The sequence below is a fragment of the Nerophis lumbriciformis genome, linkage group LG37 (genome assembly GCF_033978685.3).
Source record: "Nerophis lumbriciformis linkage group LG37, RoL_Nlum_v2.1, whole genome shotgun sequence".
NCBI classification, from domain to species: domain Eukaryota; kingdom Metazoa; phylum Chordata; class Actinopteri; order Syngnathiformes; family Syngnathidae; genus Nerophis; species Nerophis lumbriciformis.
This window is the reverse complement of record NC_084584.2, coordinates 8,058,250-8,082,500: the sequence shown is the minus strand read 5'-3', so window position 1 is coordinate 8,082,500 and position 24,251 is coordinate 8,058,250. Positions and strand designations below refer to the sequence as shown.

At 39.7% G+C, this 24,251-nt stretch overlaps 1 protein-coding gene across 1 annotated transcript in view; it reads right to left on the bottom strand.

Moving 5' to 3' along the window:
• LOC133577389 (BMP/retinoic acid-inducible neural-specific protein 3-like) overlaps positions 1-23,482 on the bottom strand; it is a 70,004-nt gene extending 46,522 nt beyond the window's left edge. The window contains exons 1-3 of the mRNA XM_061931186.2: positions 23,145-23,482; positions 22,763-23,064; positions 2,075-2,277 (exon numbers count right to left, since the gene is read on the bottom strand). Coding sequence (XP_061787170.2) covers positions 2,075-2,277; positions 22,763-23,037 — 478 coding nt within the window. The 5' untranslated portion in view covers positions 23,038-23,064; positions 23,145-23,482. The remainder of the gene's footprint in view (positions 1-2,074; positions 2,278-22,762; positions 23,065-23,144) is intronic.
• Between the last annotated feature and the right edge of the window lie 769 nt (positions 23,483-24,251).

Below are 24,251 nucleotides of genomic sequence, written 5' to 3'. Positions count from 1 at the left end.
TTTAATGTTGTCATTATGGTGGTACTTATTGAATACTTAGGTCTACTACACTACTGTATTTAATGTTGTCATTATGGTGGTACTTAATGAATACTTAGGTCTACTACACTACTGTATTTAATGTTGTCATTATGGTGGTACTTAATGAATACTTAGGTCTACTATACTACTGTATTTTAATGTCGTCATTATGGTGGTACTTAATGAATACTTAGGTCTACTACACTACTGTATTTTAATGTTGTCATTATGGTGGTACTTAATGAATACTTAGGTCTACTACACTACTGTATTTAATGTTGTCATTATGGTGGTACTTAATGAATACTTAGGTCTACTACACCGCTGTATTTGATATTGTCATTATGGTGGTACTTAATGAATACTTAGGTCTACTACACCGCTGTATTTGATATTGTCATTATGGTGGTACTTAATGGATACTTAGGTCTACTACACTACTGTATTTAATGTTGTCATTATTGTGGTACTTAATGAATACTTAGGTCTACTACACTACTGTATTTAATGTTGTCATTATGGTGGTACTTAATGAATACTTAGGTCTACTACACTACTGTATTTAATGTTGTCATTATGGTTGTACTTAATGAATACTTAGGTCTACTACAATACTGTATTTTAATGTTGTTATTATGGTGGTACTTAATGAATACTTAGGTCTACTACACTACTGTATTTAATGTTGTCATTATGGTGGTACTTAATGAATACTTAGGTCTAGTACACTACTGTATTTAATGTTGTCATTATGGTGGTACTTAATGAATACTTAGGTCTACTACACTACTGTATTTAATGTTGTCATTATGGTGGTACTTAATGAATACTTAGGTCTACTATACTACTGTATTTTAATGTCGTCATTATGGTGGTACTTAATGAATACTTAGGTCTACTACACTACTGTATTTATTGTTGTCATTATGGTGGTACTTAATTAATACCTAGGTCTACTACACTACTGTATTTAATGTTGTCATTATGGTGGTACTTAATTAATACTTAGGTCTACTACAATACTGTATTTTAATGTTGTTATTATGGTGGTACTAATGAATACTTAGGTCTACTACACTACTGTATTTATTGTTGTCATTATGGTGGTACTTAATTAATACCTAGGTCTACTACACTACTGTATTTAATGTTGTCATTATGGTGGTACTTAATGAATACTTAGGTCTACTACACTACTGTATTTAATGTTGTCATTATGGTGGTACTTAATGAATACTTAGGTCTACTACACTACTGTATTTAATGTTGTCATTATGGTGGTACTTAATTAATACTTAGGTCTACTACAATACTGTATTTTAATGTTGTTATTATGGTGGTACTAATGAATACTTAGGTCTACTACACTACTGTATTTATTGTTGTCATTATGGTGGTACTTAATGAATACTTAGGTCTACTACACTACTGTATTTAATGTTGTCATTATGGTGGTACTTAATGAATACTTAGGTCTACTACACTACTGTATTTAATGTTGTCATTATGGTGGTACTTAATGAATACTTAGGTCTACTACACTACTGTATTTAATGTTGTCATTATGGTGGTACTTAATGAATACTTAGGTCTACTATACTACTGTATTTTAATGTCGTCATTATGGTGGTACTTAATGAAAACTTAGGTCTACTACACTACTGTATTTAATGTTGTCATTATGGTGGTACTTAATGAATACTTAGGTCTACTACACTACTGTATTTAATGTCATTAGGTATAAATAGTCTTATTTCGAAGTTCCACAGTTGTTTTCCAGGTGTGCAGCTAAAAGAAGTTGATACTTCCAGGTGTTCACATGTGTATGAGGTTCAATAGCGAGGATGAGATATTTCATTTATCTCCTTCAAAGAGATAAAAGATATTTGAATGCTGATATTAGACTTGAGAGGAACGTGTTTATGTTGCATCTGAGAAATAACGCCGGCTCAGTCTTGGCTCGCTCCCCGCCGCACATTGTGTGTGTGTGTGTGTGTGTGTGTGTGTGTGTGTTTGTGTGTGTGTGTGTGTGTGTGTGTGTGTGTTAGCGCACCTCCCAGCGTGGCAGAGAGCAGGAGGTGGCTGCCATATTTCTTGATGAGGGTCTCAGTGATGGTGTTCAGCGAGGGTCGCCTCCCCAGCTGGCGGATGGTCTGCATGAAGTCCGGGTCGAGGGGCGGAGTCAGGCCACCGCCGCCGCCCAGACTGTCTCGTTTGTCCACCGCCAGGCTGTTGACCTTCCATCGACCAAACTCCCTGCACACACACACACACACACACACACACACACACACACACACACACACACACTTTAATGGCGTTGGTCCCTCAGGTTACAAATGACGGTGCTTTTATTTTGCCAGCAACACACGATGGGCCTCATCTACTAAAGGTTTTAAACACGTGCAAACTTGATCCGCTCATGTTGTTTAGCGTCTTATATGCTGGTTATGAAAAAGGAGCGTCATAAATGCAAATATAATCATTTAGCTCTCGCAATGTGATTTATCAATCCTGCAACTGTTGGCAACTCCTGCTTTGTGTTTTTATTTTGCACATTTGTAAGATCTATGTCAGGCTGCATGATTAATCAACATGGAATTGACATCCAGGATATAATTAGTGCCATAACGTAACATTTTTTTATGTATTTATATACAGGATTGTTATTCCTGCTGTAGGAGCACTTGCACTCAGGGGAGAGGAGCTACACTTCCATGTTTAGATATCAGTTTCATGCGTTAATAACACAAACTGTGGATTTTTACGATCATGGTTTGATTTTTGGAGGTGTTTGCTCATGTAATTTGTGATATTTCTACCTGAATATGTCAAAATCAATCGCGACTATTTGCAGATATAAATTTTCATCATTAATAAGTGTATCCAAGACGGATAATTAATTTTTTATTAGCATCACTGGATAATTAGTTTGCTTTTTAATGATTTTTCAAATAGCTCAACACAAAATTGACATAAACACATTTTTTTAATGTATTTTGTATTCCTGCTGTAGGAGCACTTGCGCACAGGGGAGAGGAGCTACACTTCCATGTTTATATATCAGTTTCATGTGTTAATAACACAAACTGTGGATTGTTACGATCATGGTTTGATTGTTGAAAGTGTTTGCTTATGTGAATAAGTCAAAATCAATCGGGTTAATTTGCAGATAAAATTTTTCATCATTAATAAGTGTATCCAAGACCCATAATTAAGTTTTTATTAGCATCACTGGATAATTAGTTTGCTTTTTCAATGATTTTTCAAATAGCTCAACACAAAATTGACATACATACATTTTTTTAATGTATTTTGTATTTCTGCTGTAGGAGAACTTGCACTCAGGGGAGAGGAGCTACACTTCCATGTTTAGATATCAGTTTCATGCGTTAATAACACAAAATGTGGATTGTTACGATCATGGTTTGATTGTTAAAGATGTTTGCTGATATAACCTGTGATTTTTCAACTTGAATAAGTCAAAATCAATCGCGACTATTTGCAGATATAATTTTTCATCATTAATAAGTGTACCCAAGACGAATAATTAAGTTTTTATTAGCATGACTGGATAATTAGTTTGCTCTCATTATGATTTTTCAAATAGCTCAACACGAAATTGACAAACACATTTTTTTATGTATTTTGTATTCCTGCTGTAGGAGCACTTGCACGCAGGGGAACGGAGCTACACTTCCATGTTTAGATATCAGTTTCATGCGTTAATAACACAAACTGTGGATTTTTACGATCATGGTTTGATTTTTGGAGGTGTTTGCTCATGTAATTTGTGATATTTCTACCTGAATATGTCAAAATCAATCGCGACTATTTGCAGATATAAATTTTCATCATTAATAAGTGTATCCAAGACGGATAATTAATTTTTTATTAGCATCACTGGATAATTAGTTTGCTTTTTAATGATTTTTCAAATAGCTCAACACAAAATTGACATAAACACATTTTTTTAATGTATTTTGTATTCCTGCTGTAGGAGCACTTGCGCACAGGGGAGAGGAGCTACACTTCCATGTTTATATATCAGTTTCATGTGTTAATAACACAAACTGTGGATTGTTACGATCATGGTTTGATTGTTGAAAGTGTTTGCTTATGTGAATAAGTCAAAATCAATCGGGTTAATTTGCAGATAAAATTTTTCATCATTAATAAGTGTATCCAAGACCCATAATTACGTTTTTATTAGCATCACTGGATAATTAGTTTGCTTTTTCAATGATTTTTCAAATAGCTCAACACAAAATTGACATACATACATTTTTTAATGTATTTTGTATTTCTGCTGTAGGAGAACTTGCACTCAGGGGAGAGGAGCTACACTTCCATTTTAGATATCAGTTTCATGCGTTAATAACACAAAATGTGGATTGTTACGATCATGGATTGATTGTTAAAGATGTTTGCTGATATAACCTGTGATTTTTCAACTTGAATAAGTCAAAATCAATCGCGACTATTTGCAGATATAAATTTTCATCATTAATAAGTGTATCCAAGAAGGATAATTAATTTTTTATTAGCATCACTGGATAATTAGTTTGCTTTTTAATGATTTTTCAAATAGCTCAACACAAAATTGACATAAACATATTTTTTAATGTATTTTGTATTCCTGCTGTAGGAGCACTTGCACGCAGGGGAGAGGAGCTACACTTCCATGTTTAGATATCAGTTTCATGCGTTAATAACACAAACTGTGGATTGTTACGATCATGGATTGATTGTTAAAGATGTTTGCTGATGTAACCTGTGATTTTTCAACTTGAATAAGTCAAAATCAAGTGCGACTATTTGCAGATATAGTTTTTCATCATTAATAAGTGTACCCAAGACGGATAATTAAGTTTTTATTAGCATGACTAGATAATTAGTTTGCTTTTTTAATGATTTTTCAAATAGCTCAACACAAAATTGACATACATACATTTTTTAATGTATTTTGTATTGCTGCTGTAGGAGCACTTGCACTCAGGGGAGAGGAGTTACACGTCCATGTTTAGATATAATTTCAATGCGTTAATAACACAAAATGTGGATTGTTACGATCATGGTTTGATTGTTGAAAGTGTTTGCTTATGTGAATAAGTCAAAATCAATCGGGTTAATTTGCAGATAAAATTTTTCATCATTAATAAGTGTATCCAAGACCCATAATTACGTTTTTATTAGCATCACTGGATAATTAGTTTGCTTTTTCAATGATTTTTCAAATAGCTCAACACAAAATTGACATACATACATTTTTTAATGTATTTTGTATTTCTGCTGTAGGAGAACTTGCACTCAGGGGAGAGGAGCTACACTTCCATTTTAGATATCAGTTTCATGCGTTAATAACACAAAATGTGGATTGTTACGATCATGGATTGATTGTTAAAGATGTTTGCTGATATAACCTGTGATTTTTCAACTTGAATAAGTCAAAATCAATCGCGACTATTTGCAGATATAAATTTTCATCATTAATAAGTGTATCCAAGAAGGATAATTAATTTTTTATTAGCATCACTGGATAATTAGTTTGCTTTTTAACGATTTTTCAAATAGCTCAACACAAAATTGACATAAACATATTTTTTAATGTATTTTGTATTCCTGCTGTAGGAGCACTTGCACGCAGGGGAGAGGAGCTACACTTCCATGTTTAGATATCAGTTTCATGCGTTAATAACACAAACTGTGGATTGTTACGATCATGGATTGATTGTTAAAGATGTTTGCTGATGTAACCTGTGATTTTTCAACTTGAATAAGTCAAAATCAAGTGCGACTATTTGCAGATATAGTTTTTCATCATTAATAAGTGTACCCAAGACGGATAATTAAGTTTTTATTAGCATGACTAGATAATTAGTTTGCTTTTTTAATGATTTTTCAAATAGCTCAACACAAAATTGACATACATACATTTTTTAATGTATTTTGTATTGCTGCTGTAGGAGCACTTGCACTCAGGGGAGAGGAGTTACACGTCCATGTTTAGATATAATTTCAATGCGTTAATAACACAAAATGTGGATTGTTACGATCATGGTTTGATTGTTGAAAGTGTTTGCTTATGTGAATAAGTCAAAATCAATCGGGTTAATTTGCAGATAAAATTTTTCATCATTAATAAGTGTATCCAAGACCCATAATTACGTTTTTATTAGCATCACTGGATAATTAGTTTGCTTTTTCAATGATTTTTCAAATAGCTCAACACAAAATTGACATACATACATTTTTTAATGTATTTTGTATTTCTGCTGTAGGAGAACTTGCACTCAGGGGAGAGGAGCTACACTTCCATTTTAGATATCAGTTTCATGCGTTAATAACACAAAATGTGGATTGTTACGATCATGGATTGATTGTTAAAGATGTTTGCTGATATAACCTGTGATTTTTCAACTTGAATAAGTCAAAATCAATCGCGACTATTTGCAGATATAAATTTTCATCATTAATAAGTGTATCCAAGAAGGATAATTAATTTTTTATTAGCATCACTGGATAATTAGTTTGCTTTTTAACGATTTTTCAAATAGCTCAACACAAAATTGACATAAACATATTTTTTAATGTATTTTGTATTCCTGCTGTAGGAGCACTTGCGCACAGGGGAGAGGAGCTACACTTCCATGTTTATATATCAGTTTCATGTGTTAATAACACAAACTGTGGATTATTACGATCATGGTTTGATTGTTGAAAGTATTTGCTTATGTGAATAAGTCAAAATCAATCGGGTTAATTTGCAGATATAGTTTTTCATCATTAATAAGTGTACCCAAGACGGATAATTAAGTTTTATTTGCATAACTGGATAATTAGTTTGCTTTTTTAATGATTTTACAAATAGCTCAACACAAAATTGACATAAACACATTTTTTTATGTATTTTGTATTCTTGCTGTAGAAGCACTTGCACGCAGGGGAGAGGAGCTACACTTCCATGTTTAGATATCATTTTAATGCGTTAATAACACAAAATGTGGATTGTTACGATCATGGTTTGATTGTTAAATATGTTTGCTGATGTAACCTGTGATTTTTCAACTTGAATAAGTCAAAATCAATTGCGACTATTTGCAGATATAATTTTTCATCATTAATAAGTGTATCCAAGACGGATAATTTTCAAGTTTTTACTAGCATGACCGGATAATTAGTTTGCTTTTTTAATGATTTTTCAAATAGCTCAACACAAAATTGACAAACGTCTTTTTTTATGTATTTTGTATTCCTGCTGTAGGAGCACTTGCACGCAGGGGAGAGGAGCTACACTTCCATGTTTAGATATCAGTTTCATGCATTAATAACACAAACTGTGGATTGTTACGATCATGGTTTGATTGTTGAAAGTGTTTGCTTATTTGAATAAGTCAAAATCAATCGGGTTAATTTGCAGATATCATTAATAAGTGTACCCAAGACGGATAATTAAGTTTTATTTGCATAACTGGATAATTAGTTTGCTTTTTTAATGATTTTACAAATAGCTCAACACAAAATTGACAAACACATTTTTTTATGTATTTTGTATTCCTGCTGTAGAAGCACTTGCACGCAGGGGAGAGGAGCTACACTTCCATGTTTAGATATCATTTTAATGCGTTAATAACACAAAATGTGGATTGTTACGATCATGGTTTGATTGTTAAAGATGTTTGCTGATGTAACCTGTGATTTTTCAACTTGAATAAGTCAAAATCAATTGCGACTATTTGCAGATATAATTTTTCATCATTAATAAGTGTACCCAAGACGAATAATTAAGTTTTTATTAGCATGACTGGATAATTAGTTTGCTCTCATTATGATTTTTCAAATAGCTCAACACGAAATTGACAAACACATTTTTTAATGTATTTTGTATTTCTGCTGTAGGAGCACTTGCACTCAGGGGAGAGGAGCTACACTTCCATGTTTAGATATCAGTTTCATGCGTTAATAACTCAAACTGTGGATTTGTACGATTATGGTTTTATTGTTGAAGGTGTTTGCTTATGTAATTTGTGATATTTCTACCTGAATAAGTCAAAATCAATCGCGACTATTTGCAGATATCATTTTTAATCATTAATAAGTGTACCCAAGACAGATAATGTTCAAGTTTTTACTAGCATGACTGGATAATTAGTTTGCTTTCCTTATGATTTTTCAAATAGCTCAACGCAAAATTGACAAACACATTTTGTAGCAATACAGAATTTGTATTCCTGCTGTAGGAGCAATTGCACTCAGGGGAGAGGAGCTACACTTCCATGTTTAGATATCAGTTTCATGTGTTAATAACACAAAATGCGGATTGTTATGATCATGGTTTGATTGTTAAATATGTTTGCTCATACAATCTGTGATATTTCCACCTGGATGAGTCAAGATCAATCGCGATTGGTTGCAGATATCATTTTTCATCATTAATAAGTGTACCCAAGACAGATCATTTTTAAGTTTTTATTACCATGACTGGATAATTAGTTTGCTTTTATTAAATGTTTTTTAAACATTAGGATTTTTCAAACAGCTCAACACAAAATTGACATGTTTTTAATGTATTTTGTAGCAATACTGAATTTGTATTCTTACTGTAGGAGCACTTGCATTCAGGGGAGAGGAGCTACACTTCCATGTTTAGATATCAGTTTCATGTGTTAATAACGCAAAATGTGGATTGTTAGGATCATGGTTTGATTGTTAAAGATGTTTGTTAATGTAATCTGTGATATTTCTACCTGGATAAATACTTCTGATATTCTGTTTTGCAAATTAATCATATTCACATTGCTGCATGACAATGTCTTAAACATCTCGGTTTATTGATCACGTCTAATGTTTCAGCCTGCTAAACATTCTGTAATTAAGTCCTATCAATAAGAGCACGTTATAAAACAATATACACTTTGTTTTAATTTGCCACAAGTTGTCCCCCTCCTTATTCCTGAACTGATGTACTGATATTTTTATTTATGTAGAAATATCACAGGTTACATTACAAAACATATTTGACGCTCAAAGCATGATCGCAATGTAAGACATTTCTCATTTTCTTACTGGAGTTGGACCAGGTGTTACGCGTAGCGCTATTATTGTGAAGCCGGAAGTGTGTGATTGGTTTGAGAAGAAGTGTTTTAAAGACTTTAATGTCCAGAAAAACTAGTCTTGTCTTGTCGGGAGAATGACTTGTAATGGCTTTGGACCTGGGATTTCCATAATCCACCCTTTTTTATTCATGCATGGCTGCTCGCTGTTTTCCTGTTTGTGGCTCAACGGTAACTGAACGCCATTACGTTTCCCCCCGCTACGTTTACGGAGCTTATAGTTAACTCGTTGTTATCGCGTTCACTTTGACAGCCATCGCAAAAATGTTTTATGAATGTATTTATATTTTATTTCCTGAGGCAGCGGACAGGTACCGACAGGCCAAGCGGTGTGCGGCTTCAGCGGTTGCGGAGGCAAAAACTGGGACATGGGAGGAGTTCGGGGAAGCCATGGAAAACGACTTCCGGACGGCTTCGAAGTGATTCTGGACCACCATCCGCCGCCTCAGGAAGGGGAAGCAGTGCACTATCAACACCGTGTATGGTGAGGATGGTGTTCTGCTGACCTCGACTGCGGATGTTGTGGATCGGTGGAGAGAATACTTCGAAGACCTCCTCAATCCCACCAACACGTCTTCCTATGAGGAAGCAGTACCTGGGGAGTCTGTGGTGGGCTCTTCTATTTCTGGGGCTAAGGTTGCTGAGGTAGTTAAAAAGCTCCTCGGTGGCAAGGCCCCGGGGGTAGATGAGATCCGCCCGGAGTCCCTTAAAGCTCTGGATGCTGTGGGGCTGTCTTGGTTGAGAAGACTCTGCAGCATCGCGTGGACATCGGGGTCGGTACCTCTGGATTGGCAGACCGGGGTGGTGATTCCTCTCTTTAAGAAGGGGAACCGGAGGGTGTGTTTTAACTATCGTGGGATCACACTCCTCAGCCTTCCCGGTAAGGACTATTCGGGTGTACTGGAGAGGAGGCTACGCCGGATAGTCGAACCTCGGATTCAGGAGGAACAGTGTGGTTTTCGTTCTGGGTGCATGGGAGTTTGCCCAACCAGTCTACATGTGCTTTGTGGACTTGGAGAAGGCATTCGACCGTGTCCCTCGGGAAGTCCTGTGGGGAGTGCTCAGAGAGTATGGGGTATCGGACTGTCTGATTTTGGCAGTCCGCTCCCTGTATGATCAGTGTCAGAGCTTGGTCCGCATTGCCGGCAGTAAGTCGGACACGTTTCCAGTGAGGGTTGGACTCCGCCAAGGCTGCCCTTTGTCACCGATTCTGTTCATAACTTTTATGGACAGAATTTCTAGGCGCAGTCAAGGCGTTGAGGGGATCCGGTTTGGTGGCTGCAGGATTAGGTCTCTGCTTTTTGCAGATGATGTGGTCCTGATGGCTTCATCTGGCCAGGATCTTCAGCTCTCGCTGGATCGGTTCGCAGCCGAGTGTGAAGCGACTGGGATGAGAATCAGCACCTCCAAGTCCGAGTCCATGGTTCTCGCCCGGAAAAGGGTGGAGTGCCATCTCCGGGTTGGGGAGGAGACCCTGCCCCAAGTGGAGGAGTTCAAGTACCTCGGAGTCTTGTTCACGAGTGAGGGAAGAGTGGATCGTGAGATCGACAGGCGGATCGGTGTGGCATCTTCAGTAATGCGGACGCTGTATCGATCCGTTGTGGTGAAGAAGGAGCTGAGCCGGAAGGCAAAGCTCTCAATTTACCGGTCGATCTACGTTCCCATCCTCACCTATGGTCATGAGCTTTGGGTTATGACCGAAAGGACAAGATCACGGGTACAAGCGGCCGAAATGAGTTTCCTTCGCCGGATGGCAGGGCTCTCCCTTAGAGATAGGGTGAGAAGCTCTGTCATCCGGGGGGGAGCTCAAAGTAAAGCCGCTGCTCCTCCACATCGAGAGGAGCCAGATGAGGTGGTTCGGGCATCTGGTCAGGATGCCACCCGATCGCCTCCCTCGGGAGGTGTTTAGGGCACGTCCGACCGGTAGGAGGCCACGGGGAAGACCCAGGACACGTTGGGAAGACTATGTCTCCCGGCTGGCCTGGGAACGCCTCGGGATCCCCCGGGAAGAGCTGGACGAAGTGGCTGGGGAGAGGGAAGTCTGGGCTTCCCTGCTTAGGCTGCTGCCCCCGCGACCCGACCTCGGATAAGCGGAAGAAGATGGATGGATGGATGGATAAATGTATTTAGAAAGTTTGCGTGTCAAAAATAAATGCATAAATAGCAGTGCGAACAGTGGAAAACGGAGTAAGCTAGTTAAAACTGGTTTTAACTCCGTGTGTCCTGCTCTTGTGTGACCGAAATCTCTTCCCTGGTGGCAGCAGCTTGAACAAGTGCTGACTCGGGTGAGAGTTGTCTGACAGGGTTTTTTCTTTTTGCTTTGCCGAGGCTGCGAGAGCGAGCAATGTCCTCAAGAGGGCGACCGATAATCTTCTCCGCTGTCCTGGTCACCCTCTGCAGGGACTTCCTGTCTGCAGCAAAGCACACAGTTAGGCGGTACAACCGCGCCGGCTCTATGGTGGCCCGGTTAAAATATTCCTTTTTTAATTTCCTGCACGCTAACTAGCATGTGCTTGCCTGGCTTGAAATAAAATAAAAAGAAGAGGAGAAATGACAAGGAGAGAAAAATAAGAAGACAAAAAGAATATGTTGCAGAAGTTGGGGGCTGAATCAGTGGAAACAGGAGTAATAATAAGTAAGACTAACGTACTAGAACAAAAACAAGCACATTTGCTGCCGATCAAACCTAATGAGTTGAGTCCACACTGCAAAGCCATAAAAACTTTAATCTACCCCAAATTGAGTCTGGATGAGGAAGGTAAGGCGGCGGTAATGGACGCCATCTATTCAGCCCATGACAACCTCTGCCGGCGTATGAGTGAGAGGACGCGTAAATCCTGCCTTCTTACTACCGCTGACGGCAAAGCAAGCTGAGAAAGTGGATGCAAACATCCCCAATAGTTCCCGTGTCTCCATTCCTGGCTAAAAACAAATTGCGTCATTAAATCTGTTTTTTTTTACTGTTGCAAAGTTGTTTGTATATCGCTCTTTCTTCCTGCCCTAATTGATTTTCCAGACCACATTGCAGAAATATACGACTTCCTGCAGTCAACTATTGTCTAAATAAAACAGTCTGTTTAAGCACGGATCTTAAGTCATCGACACACCCTTGGTAATGTTATGTCGGGCAAAAATGAGGACTAAATGAGTGAATGAAGTGGTTTCTAAGGCAGCAGTCAATCACTAAATCAAAGGCTGTTTTTTTGTTGCTTTTATTAGGATTTTTGGAATAGCTCAACATGAAATTGACAAACACGTTTTTAATGTATTGTGTATGCTGTAGGAACACTTGCACTCAGGGGAGAGGAGCTACACCTCCATGTTTAGATATCAATTTCATGTATTAATAACACAAAATGTGCATTGTTAGGATCATGGTTTGATTGTTGACGATGTTTGCTAACCTGTGGTATTTGGAACATTAATAGAATTAGAATGTCTTATGTCGAGCAAAATGAGGACTAAATGAGTGAATGAAGTGGTTTCTAAGGCAGCAGTCAATCAATAAATCAAAGGCTGTTTTTTGTTGTTGCTTTTATTAGGATTTTTGGAATAGCTCAACATACAATTGACATAAACCCGTTTTTAATGTATTGTGTATGCTGTAGGAGCACTTGCACTCAGGGGAGAGGAGCTACACTTCCATGTTTAGATATCAATGTCATGTATTAATAACACAAAATGTGGATTGTTAGGATCGTGGTTTGATTGTTGACGATGTTTGCTAAAGTAACCTGTGGTATTTGGAACATTAATAGAATTAAAATGTCTTATGTCGAGCAAAAAGAGGACTAAATGAGTGAATGAAGTGGTTTCTAAGGCAGCAGTCAATCACTAAATCAAAGGCTGTTTTTTTGTTGCTTTTATTAGGATTTTTGGAATAGCTCAACATAAAATTGACATAAACCCGTTTTTAATGTATTGTGTATGCTGTAGGAGCACTTGCACTCAGGGGAGAGGAGCTACACTTTCATGTTTAGATATCAATTTCATGTATTAATAACACAAAATGTGGATTGTTAGGATCATGGTTTGATTGTTGACAATGTTTGCTAAAGTAACCTGTGGTATTTGGAACATTAATAGAATTAGAATGTCTTATGTCGAGCAAAAGGAGGACTAAATGAGTGAATGAAGTGGTTTCTAAGGCAGCAGTCAATCACTAAATCAAAGGCTGTTTTTTTGTTGCTTTTATTAGGATTTTTGGAATAGCTCAAAATAAAATTGACATAAACCCGTTTTTAATGTATTGTGTATGCTGTAGGAGCACTTGCACTCAGGGGAGAGGAGCTACACTTTCATGTTCAGATATCAATTTCATGTATTAATGACACAAAATGTTGATTGTTAGGATCATGGTTTGATTGTTGACGATGTTTGCTAACCTGTGGTATTTGGAATTAGAATGTCTTATGTCGAGCAAAATGAGGACTAAATGAGTGAATGAAGTGGTTTATAAGGCAGCAGTCAATCAGTAAATCAAAGTCTGTTTTTTTTTGTTGCTTTTATTAGGATTTTTGGAATAGCTCAACATGAAATTGACAAACACGTTTTTAATGTATTGTGTATGCTGTAGGAACACTTGCACTCAGGGGAGAGGAGCTACACCTCCATGTTTAGATATCAATTTCATGTATTAATAACACAAAATGTGCATTGTTAGGATCATGGTTTGATTGTTGACGATGTTTGCTAACCTGTGGTATTTGGAACATTAATAGAATTAGAATGTCTTATGTCGAGCAAAATGAGGACTAAATGAGTGAATGAAGTGGTTTCTAAGGCAGCAGTCAATCAATAAATCAAAGGCTGTTTTTTGTTGTTGCTTTTATTAGGATTTTTGGAATAGCTCAACATACAATTGACATAAACCCGTTTTTAATGTATTGTGTATGCTGTAGGAGCACTTGCACTCAGGGGAGAGGAGCTACACTTCCATGTTTAGATATCAATGTCATGTATTAATAACACAAAATGTGGATTGTTAGGATCGTGGTTTGATTGTTGACGATGTTTGCTAAAGTAACCTGTGGTATTTGGAACATTAATAGAATTAAAATGTCTTATGTCGAGCAAAAAGAGGACTAAATGAGTGAATGAAGTGGTTTCTAAGGCAGCAGTCAATCACTAAATCAAAGGCTGTTTTTTTGTTGCTTTTATTAGGATTTTTGGAATAGCTCAACATAAAATTGACATAAACCCGTTTTTAATGTATTGTGTATGCTGTAGGAGCACTTGCACTCAGGGGAGAGGAGCTACACTTTCATGTTTAGATATCAATTTCATGTATTAATAACACAAAATGTGGATTGTTAGGATCATGGTTTGATTGTTGACAATGTTTGCTAAAGTAACCTGTGGTATTTGGAACATTAATAGAATTAGAATGTCTTATGTCGAGCAAAAGGAGGACTAAATGAGTGAATGAAGTGGTTTCTAAGGCAGCAGTCAATCACTAAATCAAAGGCTGTTTTTTTGTTGCTTTTATTAGGATTTTTGGAATAGCTCAAAATAAAATTGACATAAACCCGTTTTTAATGTATTGTGTATGCTGTAGGAGCACTTGCACTCAGGGGAGAGGAGCTACACTTTCATGTTCAGATATCAATTTCATGTATTAATGACACAAAATGTTGATTGTTAGGATCATGGTTTGATTGTTGACGATGTTTGCTAACCTGTGGTATTTGGAATTAGAATGTCTTATGTCGAGCAAAATGAGGACTAAATGAGTGAATGAAGTGGTTTATAAGGCAGCAGTCAATCAGTAAATCAAAGTCTGTTTTTTTTTGTTGCTTTTATTAGGATTTTTCAAACAGCTCAAAATAAAATTGACATAAACACGTTTTTAATGTATTTTGTATGCTGTAGGAGCACTTGCACTCAGGGGAGAGGAGCTACACTTCCATGTTTGGATATCAATTTCATGTATTAATAACACAAAATGTGCATTGTTAGGATCATGGTTTGATTGTTGAAGATGTTTGCTAAAGTAACCTGTGGTATTTGGAACATTAATTAATGCTTCTGATATTCTGTACAGTACATGTCTGACAAAGTATTTATATTCACATTGCTGCATGACCATGTTTTAACCATCTGCGGGAATTGTGCGAACCCACTTTCCAGGTTATGTTTGCTTTAAAGCCTCCCGCTGGATTTACACTCTTTACGTTTCTGCAGGAAAAGACTTGAGACAAAGAGCTGGACTCCAAGTCAGGGTAATGGCCTTTAATAAGGGGACCACCTTTGCTACCGAGGTCCGTGTGTCTGTAATCAATCCAGAACAAACCGGACGCGGGTCATAGGGCGTCTTTTAACTCGGCTCTTTGATAATTGATGTCAAATAAGAAATATTTAATTAACACCGGGTGAACATTGATAGAATTAGAATGTCTTATGTCAAGCAAAAGGAGGACTAAATGAGTGAATGAAATGGTTTCTAAGGTAGCAGTCAATCAATAAATCAAAGTCTGTTTTCTTTTTTGCTTTTATTATGATTTTTCGAATAGCTCAACATAAAATTGACATAAACACGTTTTTAATGTATTGTGTATGCTGTAGGAGCACTTGCACTCAGGGGAGAGGAGCTACACTTCCATGTTTAGATATCAATTTCATGTATTAATAACACAAAAATGTGGATTGTTAGGATCATGGTTTGATTGTTCACGATGTTTGCTAAAGTAACCTGTGGTATTTGGAACATTAATAGAATTAAAATGTCTTATGTCGAGCAAAAGGAGGACTAAATGAAGGAATGAAGTCGCTTCTAAGGCTTCAGTCAATCAGTAAATCAAAGGCTGTTTTTTTTTTTGTTGCTTTTTTGGAAACCGAATCCTTAAACTCCTTTGAAGAAAATGATTGATTTTCTCGGGTTTTATCTCTCCCAGTCGAGCAGGGATGGAGGAGAAACAGGTAAATTAGCATGCAGTCGTCATTCAGCATGAAAAGCCAGACCCTGCCCGACGTTGATTACCAAGTAGCGCCCTGATTGTGCATCCCGACTAAACACAATCAAATCCTCAAGTCTTTCATCCCTCTTAACAACACACCGAAGCTTTCTAACGGCCACTGGAGAAAATTGATCGACTGTATCAGTCAGTCCGAATTTAGTGATGCTGAGATCATAGCTGGAGATAAAACGGCCGCTTCAAATGGGACTAAGAGCACCACAAGTCCAATTAGTGAAAGTATCATCAAAAGAAAAGCCAGGAAAGGTTCATGCTTAGAAAACACATCTTCAGACGGGGAACCAGGCCAAACAATTGGGTCCCATATGTGGTCACTGGAACAAAGGACCTATTTGCTGATGAGTCTGGGGTCGTGATCCATTGCAGATATCGTTTTTCATCATTAATAATTGTACCCAAGATGGATCATTAAGGTTTTATTAGCATGACTGGATAATTAGTTTGCTGTTATTATGATTTTTCAAACGGCTCAACACAAAATTGACACTCATCGTTTTATGTATTTTGTAGCATAATTTGTATTCCTGCTGTAGGAGCACTTGAACTCGGGGGAGAGGAGCTACACTTCTTTCTTTAGATGTCAATTTAATGCAGAAAATGTGGATTGTTAGGATCCTGGTTCGATTGTTGAAGATCTTTGCTAACCTATCTACGGATGAAAACGGGGTTGGCATTGATGGGAGTAGCAAAAAGGTGGACGGAATGATCGAAAACCCAATGAAGGACGAGTACTGCACAAGCAAATGAGAGGAACGTTGAGAAAACTGGCAAAATAACATGCCTGATCAGGAAATTACGTGCGGTATGTGACCATGTCCGCCTGGAACCAAGTGGAACATTCTTCCTTTCATTGAAACATAAATGAGCACATATTTGTTTTGGATGTTTGTCAAACACTCAAAAATGGAACAAACAGTTTTAGTTTTATTTAAATAACCTTGAAATGTATGTGAGTTAAGTTTCATTTATATATGTATATATATATATATATATATATATATATATATATATATATATATATATATATATATATATATATATATATATATATATATATATATATATATATATATATATATATATATATAATTTGGTCAAAATGTTGCACAGATTATGTTTTACAGACCATCTTCAGGATGGACCGTCTTGTGGGCAGTCTTATCTACATGCCTCCACTTACGTTAAGTTAACTGTTAGCATACTTGTGAGAACGTTAGCATGTTCTTTGCTAGCTTTTTTTTTTTTGCTTATTGTGTATGTTTAAACCTAAAAATCATGGTTTGTGATAGTCGGTGCTGATGCTCGTTAACTGTTAGCACGTTAGCATGCTAACATGCTAACAGTTTTGTGCTAGCTTTTTTTGCTAATTGTGTATGTTTAAACCCAAGTATCATAGTTTGTTATAATCAAATAGCTATCAAGCAAGTATGCTAACAGTTAAGGTGCATAAACAACTGTTAGAATACTTGTGAGAATGTTAACATGCTAACGTTTTTTACAACTTTTATTTATTTTTTGCTAATTTTGTATGTTTAAACCTGAAAATAATGGTTTGTGATACTTGGTGCTGTCATGCAAATATGGAACTATTTAATGTACGTTAGCACGTTGACTGTTAGCATACTTGTGAGAATGTTAGCATGCTAACATTTTACGCTAGTTTTTTTTTGCTAATTGAGTATGTTTAAACCTGAAATTCATGGTTTGTGATACTCGGTGCAGTCATGCAAGTATGCTAAAACGTTAGCACGTTAACTGTTAGCATGTTCTTTGCTAGATTTGTTTTGCTTACTGTCTATCTTTGAACCTAAAAATCATGGTGTGGGATAGTCAGTGCTGACGCACGTTGACTGTTAGCACGTTAACCTGCTAACGTTTTATGCTAGCTCTTTTTTTTCTTAGTGTGTATGCTTCAATCCAAATATCATAGTTTGTCATAATCAAATAGCTGTTGAGAAACTATGCTAATAGTTAAGGTGCATGAACAACTTAACGGTTAGAATACATGTGAGAACGTTAGCATGCTATATATTTTTTTGTGCTATTTTTTTATGCTTAAATTATGATTTGTGATACTCGGTGCTGTCATGCAAATATGGTAATAGTTGCTGTGTGTTAGCAAGTTAACTGTTAGCATACTTGTTAGAATGTCAGCATGCTAACATTTTACGCTAGCTTTTTTCTGCTAGTTTTGTATGATTAAACTGGAAGCTCATGGTTTGTGATAGTCGGTGCTGCCGACGCACGTTAACTATTAGCATGTTAGCATGCTAACGTTTTTTGCTAGCTTTTTCTTTGTTGCTATTTTTGTGTGATTAAACTGAAACATCCTGGTATGTGATACTCAGTTTCAGGTCACCGTCAGCTCTTCAAACGATTCCAACAGTCACTCTACATCCAATCAGTGTTACAGTTCAGCTTCAGCATTCACACGCAACTCTTAGCAGAATTGCAAATTCTCCTGTACATCAGTCAGTAATTGAACAAGCCTTACTGTAGTGCCACTCCATGCGGGCGCTCTGCTGCCTGTGCGGTTCTCCCCACACATTTGTCACACACAGTACAGTGATGGTAATGCCACAACATCCCAGTCATCTCATCATGAGGTCCTCAGATACAAATGTCAGCCAATGAAATCACTTAATGTCTTCCAGTCCCACTCTGCCGCTCAGTGCACCTCCCTGCCCTTCCTCCCGGGAGGCAATCACCACTGCGCTCGGCAGACAAATAATTGGGGTAGCGGGACAATGTGGAGTGCGCCATTACGGCCAATCATCGCGAGGAGCGGACAGACCGGCTGCCAGCTTCTGACGGACACACCCGGGCTGTGGTTTCAGCCGACAGCTCTTCCATCAGCAGGCACATATGGCGAGTGGAGGAATGTTTGCTGGCGGAACGTGCTCCATCCTGAACGTGACAGATCATTACATGCCCGGTGAGCAATCAATCGCGATGAAACCGACACAGTGGAGGGAGAAGTGAAATCCAAACAGACAAGGTAATCATAGGCTGCAGCGGGACTGGCAGTCCTTGAGGTCAGAAAGGTAGCAGGGCAAGGTCAGCCTTGAAGGAGTTTCAAAAAGGCAGAACAAATTCCATGAAGCCTTTTCTTAGGGTCAAAAGCTACAGGTGCGTTCCCCAGCTTCAAACGTCAAACCCGGTATTTGTAATCAGCGATGTGTTTTCACCAACCATCCATCTTCTTCCGCTTATATGAGGTGGGGTCGCGGGAGAAGCAGCCTAAGCTGGAAAGCCCAGACTTCCCTCTCCCCAGTTACTTGGTCCAGCTCCTGCCGGGCGATCCCGAGGCGTTCCCAGGCCAGCCGGGAGACATAATCTTCCCAACGTGGCCTCCTACCGGTCGGACGTGCCCTAAACACCTCTCCAGGGAGGCGTCTGGGTGGCATCCTGACCAGATGCCCGAACCACCTCAACTGGCTCCTCTCCATGTGGAGGAGCAGCGGCTTTACTTTGAGCTCTTCTCGGACGACAGAGCTTCTCACCCTATCTCTGAGGGAGAGCCCCGCCACCCGAAGGAGGAAACTCATTTCGCCCGTGATCTTGTCCTTTGGGTTATGACCCAAGGTGAGGATGGGAATGTAGATCATCTAAGCACAGAAACCCAGACTTCCCTCTCCCCAGTTACTTGGTCCAGCTCCTCCCGGGGGATCCTGAGGCGTTCCCAATGTGGCCTCCTACCAGTCGGACGTGCCCTAAACACTTCCCCAGGTAGGTGACCAGATGCCCGAACTACCTCATCTGGCTCCTCTCCATGTGGAGGAGCAGTGGCTTTACTTTGATCTTCTCACCCTATCTCTAAGGGAGAGCCCCACCACCCGATGGAGGAAACTCATTTTGCCCGTGATCTTGTCCTTTGGGTCATAACCCAAAGCTCATGACCATAGCTGAGGTTGGGAACGTAGATCGACCGGTAAATTGAGAGCTTATCCTTCTGACTCAGCTCCTTCGTTCCTACCGGTCGGACGTGCCCTAAACACCTCCCTAAGGAAGCGTTCGGGTGGCATCCTGACCAGATGCCCGAACCACCTCATCTGGCTCCTCTCCATGTGGAGGAGCAGTGGCTTTACTTTGATCTTCTCACCCTATCTCTAAGGGAGAGCCCCACCACCCGACGGAGGAAACTCATTTTGCCCGTGATCTTGTCCTTTGGGTCATAACCCAAAGCTCATGACCATAGCTGAGGATGGGAACGTAGATCGACCGGTAAATTGAGAGCTTATCCTTCTGACTCAGCTCCTTCGTTCCTACCGGTCGGACGTGCCCTAAACACCTCCATAAGGAGGCGTTCGGGTGGCATCCTGACCAGATGCCCGAACCACCTCATCTGGCTCCTCTCCATGTGGAGGAGCAGTGGCTTTACTTTGATCTTCTCACCCTATCTCTAAGGGAGAGCCCCACCACCCGACGGAGGAAACTAATTTTGCCCGTGATCTTGTCCTTTGGGTCATAACCCAAAGCTCATGACCATAGCTGAGGTTGGGAACGTAGCTCGACCGGTAAATTGAGAGCTTATCCTTCTGACTCAGCTCCTTCGTTCCTACCGGTCGGACGTGCCCTAAACACCTCCCCAGGGAGGCGTCTGGGTGGCATCCTGACCAGATGCCTGAACCACCTCATCTGGCTCCTCTCGTTTTTCGCCAACGTGCGGGAAACAAATATCAAGCAGTGCATCAAAAACTGACAAATGGCCATGGTCCTGTCCAGCCTCTTATTTAGATTCTTGTCTGTTGTTTTTCTTGTGGCTTGCCTTTGGTCCACCACAAGATACCGGGTCTCGGTTGTGTTCAAGATGTCTTCATGCGAAGGGAGTTTTCCTTACCGCTGTCCCCAAAGCTTGCCTATGGACGATTCAGTGGTTTTCCTTAATCTGTACGAAGAGTTCTTGTCGGTACTTCTTCTTTATACATTGTTGGTCTTACGACAGTACAGATTCAACTCTATTCCAGTCCTCTAGAGATGCAATTAAGGTCCAAGACTCATTTTGATGAAGCCACATGTTTAACTGAAGGTTGCATGAACCCAGGTTGAATGCAACCAAAAACCACAAAAGATGGAGCAGCTGATACAGTGGTACCTTAATTTAGGACTATTTGGACATAAATAATAACTAAATGGTGGACATTTATCCACAAAAATATGGAAAAGCTGCTGCTGGTTGTGTTTGACGGAGAAGCAGCCGGGAGTGGACTCTCCATGGTTAAATGAGGTACATTCTCAATACAGTACTTCATAAAGCTAATATAGTTGTTAGTAGTACGTTCTATTGTATTTATTGATGTATGAAAAGAGCATATTTTTTGGACCATAGGGCGCACCGGATCATCAGGCACATTAAAGTGGTCGTATTAGGATTTCCTTGTGGTCTACATAACATGTCATGGTGGTTCTTTAGTCAAAATGTTGCATAGATCTTCACCATCTTTCTGACCGTCTCTTCTGGGTGCTCTTATTCACGTGCCTCCACTTCGACAACGTCTTTTCCCCCTCATCTTTCTTGTACCGGTAGTTTTTAAGCGCTTCCATAGCGAATCTACTGACAGATATACGTTAAAAGTGTACGCTACTTTGTATTAGAAAGGGCAACGGTGGAGGATGAATTCCCCACAACAAGAAGATAGAGAAAAAGGAGGAGCTTATCGAGTACAATGGCAGACATGTGCACATTTTGGGGACTTATGCAGATCCCAAATACACATCAGCAGGTACCAGAAGGTAAACAACGTTGGTTTTGTATAATATTGTGAAACAAAACACAAGATAATGTCTCCTAATAGGTGCCATTTTGGGGTCTTTATACACCCACCATAATAATACTGTATGTTGAAGCACAGTACGTCTGACTATGGTAGTCGTAATGCTCCCAAAATCCACCAAGCAGTGCGACTTCTTAGCTTACCAAAGTCGTATTAAAACATTTTGACTGATTTTTGAGCGCCGTGTGTAATGTTTTATATTCTCAATGAAACAATCAACGTTTTGGTGTTGCTTGCTTACGGGTGCTTGCTAGCGCCGTTTATTGAACAGGCGTCAACCTGCAGTCCACACGTATCTCTTATGTGTGACTGCCATCTACTGGTCACACTTATCATTACACCATGTAGCGAATAACATTGCTTGGAGGTCGGTAGGTACAGAACTAGAGTTAATACGTACATGAGGTGCGCCTTATTTTTGAGAACATGAAAGGATTTTAAGTTTGCCTTATAGTCCGGGAAAAAATGGTAACAATATGTTTTCTTTCGAAGGCGCATGGTAAAACTCTGCAGATTTATTTGGGGGGGGGCAATTATTTTGATTAGTTTCAATGGAAGATGTTGACTTGAAATACAAGTGTTTTGAGTTAACTTGTTGCGTTAAGTTACTGACATCTTTTTCTAACCGCATGTCCATGAATTGTAGCTCGGGGTAAAAGGTGATGAAAGGTTTAGGCAGGATGTGTAAAGACAGGCTGGCTGAATTTCCCATGGCTGAGTCTTGGCCGGTGTGATACCTGGGAGGGCGATCCTGAGGTTTTCAGCACATCTCGCCATTGATTAATTCCACTCTTGTTCCCCCTGCCATGTTGGGTGGAATGCACACACCTTGCACGGACGGTACAGCCTCCACATTCCATCACACACAAACCTCTCTCACCTGTAGATCTTGTATCTGGTGCTAAAGCCTTGCTGGTTTCGCTCCGCAGCCTCGGTGAACTCCAAGGACTGGTGGAAAGGTCCTTTATCCGACAGTAGCCAGGCGAGCGAGCCGCCCGGAGCGCCTTCGCCCGGTCCGGCGACTCCGCCGGCTGCGTCTCCGCCGGCCGCGGCCACGGCCCTCGAGGTCCTGCATCCGCAGCAGAGCCAGAGGCCGAGAGCCGCACTTATCCATAGCAGAGACAGCCGCCTATGACTGATTCTCCGAGGGCTCATGCTTCACCCAGCGACACCTCATTCTCTCTGGACCGGAAGGATGCAAGAAGTCGTTAGCTGCGAGTTCCGCATATTACAAATCCATTTGAGCGCTGCGTTGTACTCACCTGACTTTGCAATTACGAGCAAACGATGCACTCCTGGAAATAAGTCGTCTCCCGGTCCGGCAAGACTGGTGAATAAAACATCTCCCGTTCGCCGACCGGACAAAGGAATCGGGATTTCTTTCAACTTGATATCCGCTCTAGCTCAACTTTGTCACAGGGAGGCAGACCCCCGGCATTCGTACGTGAGTTCATTCCGTACGTCCAAACAGAAAACGCCGTCACCCGTACCCGAGTCTCCTGCTGCATCAATGCCGTTGTTAAAGATGTTTGTCCGCCTCTTCTATTTTCATGCAAAACGCCGCACCAGCTGTTGTCCTCCGCCTCTTCCTCCCTCTGCTGTGTGAGCTGCTTGGTGAATGAGCGGCTGCTTCCACACAGAGAGCTTTTTCTCCCCCCACGCTCCCCTCCCTTCCCACACCGCCTCTCCCTTCCCCAAGCCGGAGAGGTGGGGTGGTGCGTACAGTCTGAGTGGATTGCAGTCCTCGGCACGGCACGGTGATAAGCATCAGGACTGCTTCTATCAGTCAATACCACCGTCACATGATTCATCCTCATTATTTGGTATTACAGCGCCTTCCTCGGGCACACAAATGTGCTAAAATCAGTCCGATAATAGGCTAATTACTGGCCCGGTTTTTCCGTGGTATGGTCCTGTGACACAGCTTTACAGCCGGGGGCTCGTGTGACTAAAGATGCCTCTTACGAGGTTGACATGGATTTACTGGTCAGAGTAATTACCGGTTATTACCAGAGAACAGGTTTCTTCACACGTTCCAGTTCACCAGTTGGCACAACAACTTTGGGAAGAGATGATCTATCCACCTGCAAGAAATGATGACCTTTTCCAAAGCCGATATTCAACTTTCTTGAAAAGTGTGGCTGCTGCTCATCAAACGCTTATTTGGAACATCCCACAGGTGTGCAGGCTAATTGGGAACAGGTGGGTGCCATGATTGGGTATAAAAGTAGCTTCCATGAAATGCTCAGTCATTCACAAACAAGGACGGGGCAAATTGTTCAAGAGCAACATTTCTCAACAAGGAATTTAGGGATTTCACCATCCACGCTCCGTAATATCATCAAAAGGTTCCGAGAATGTGGAGAAAT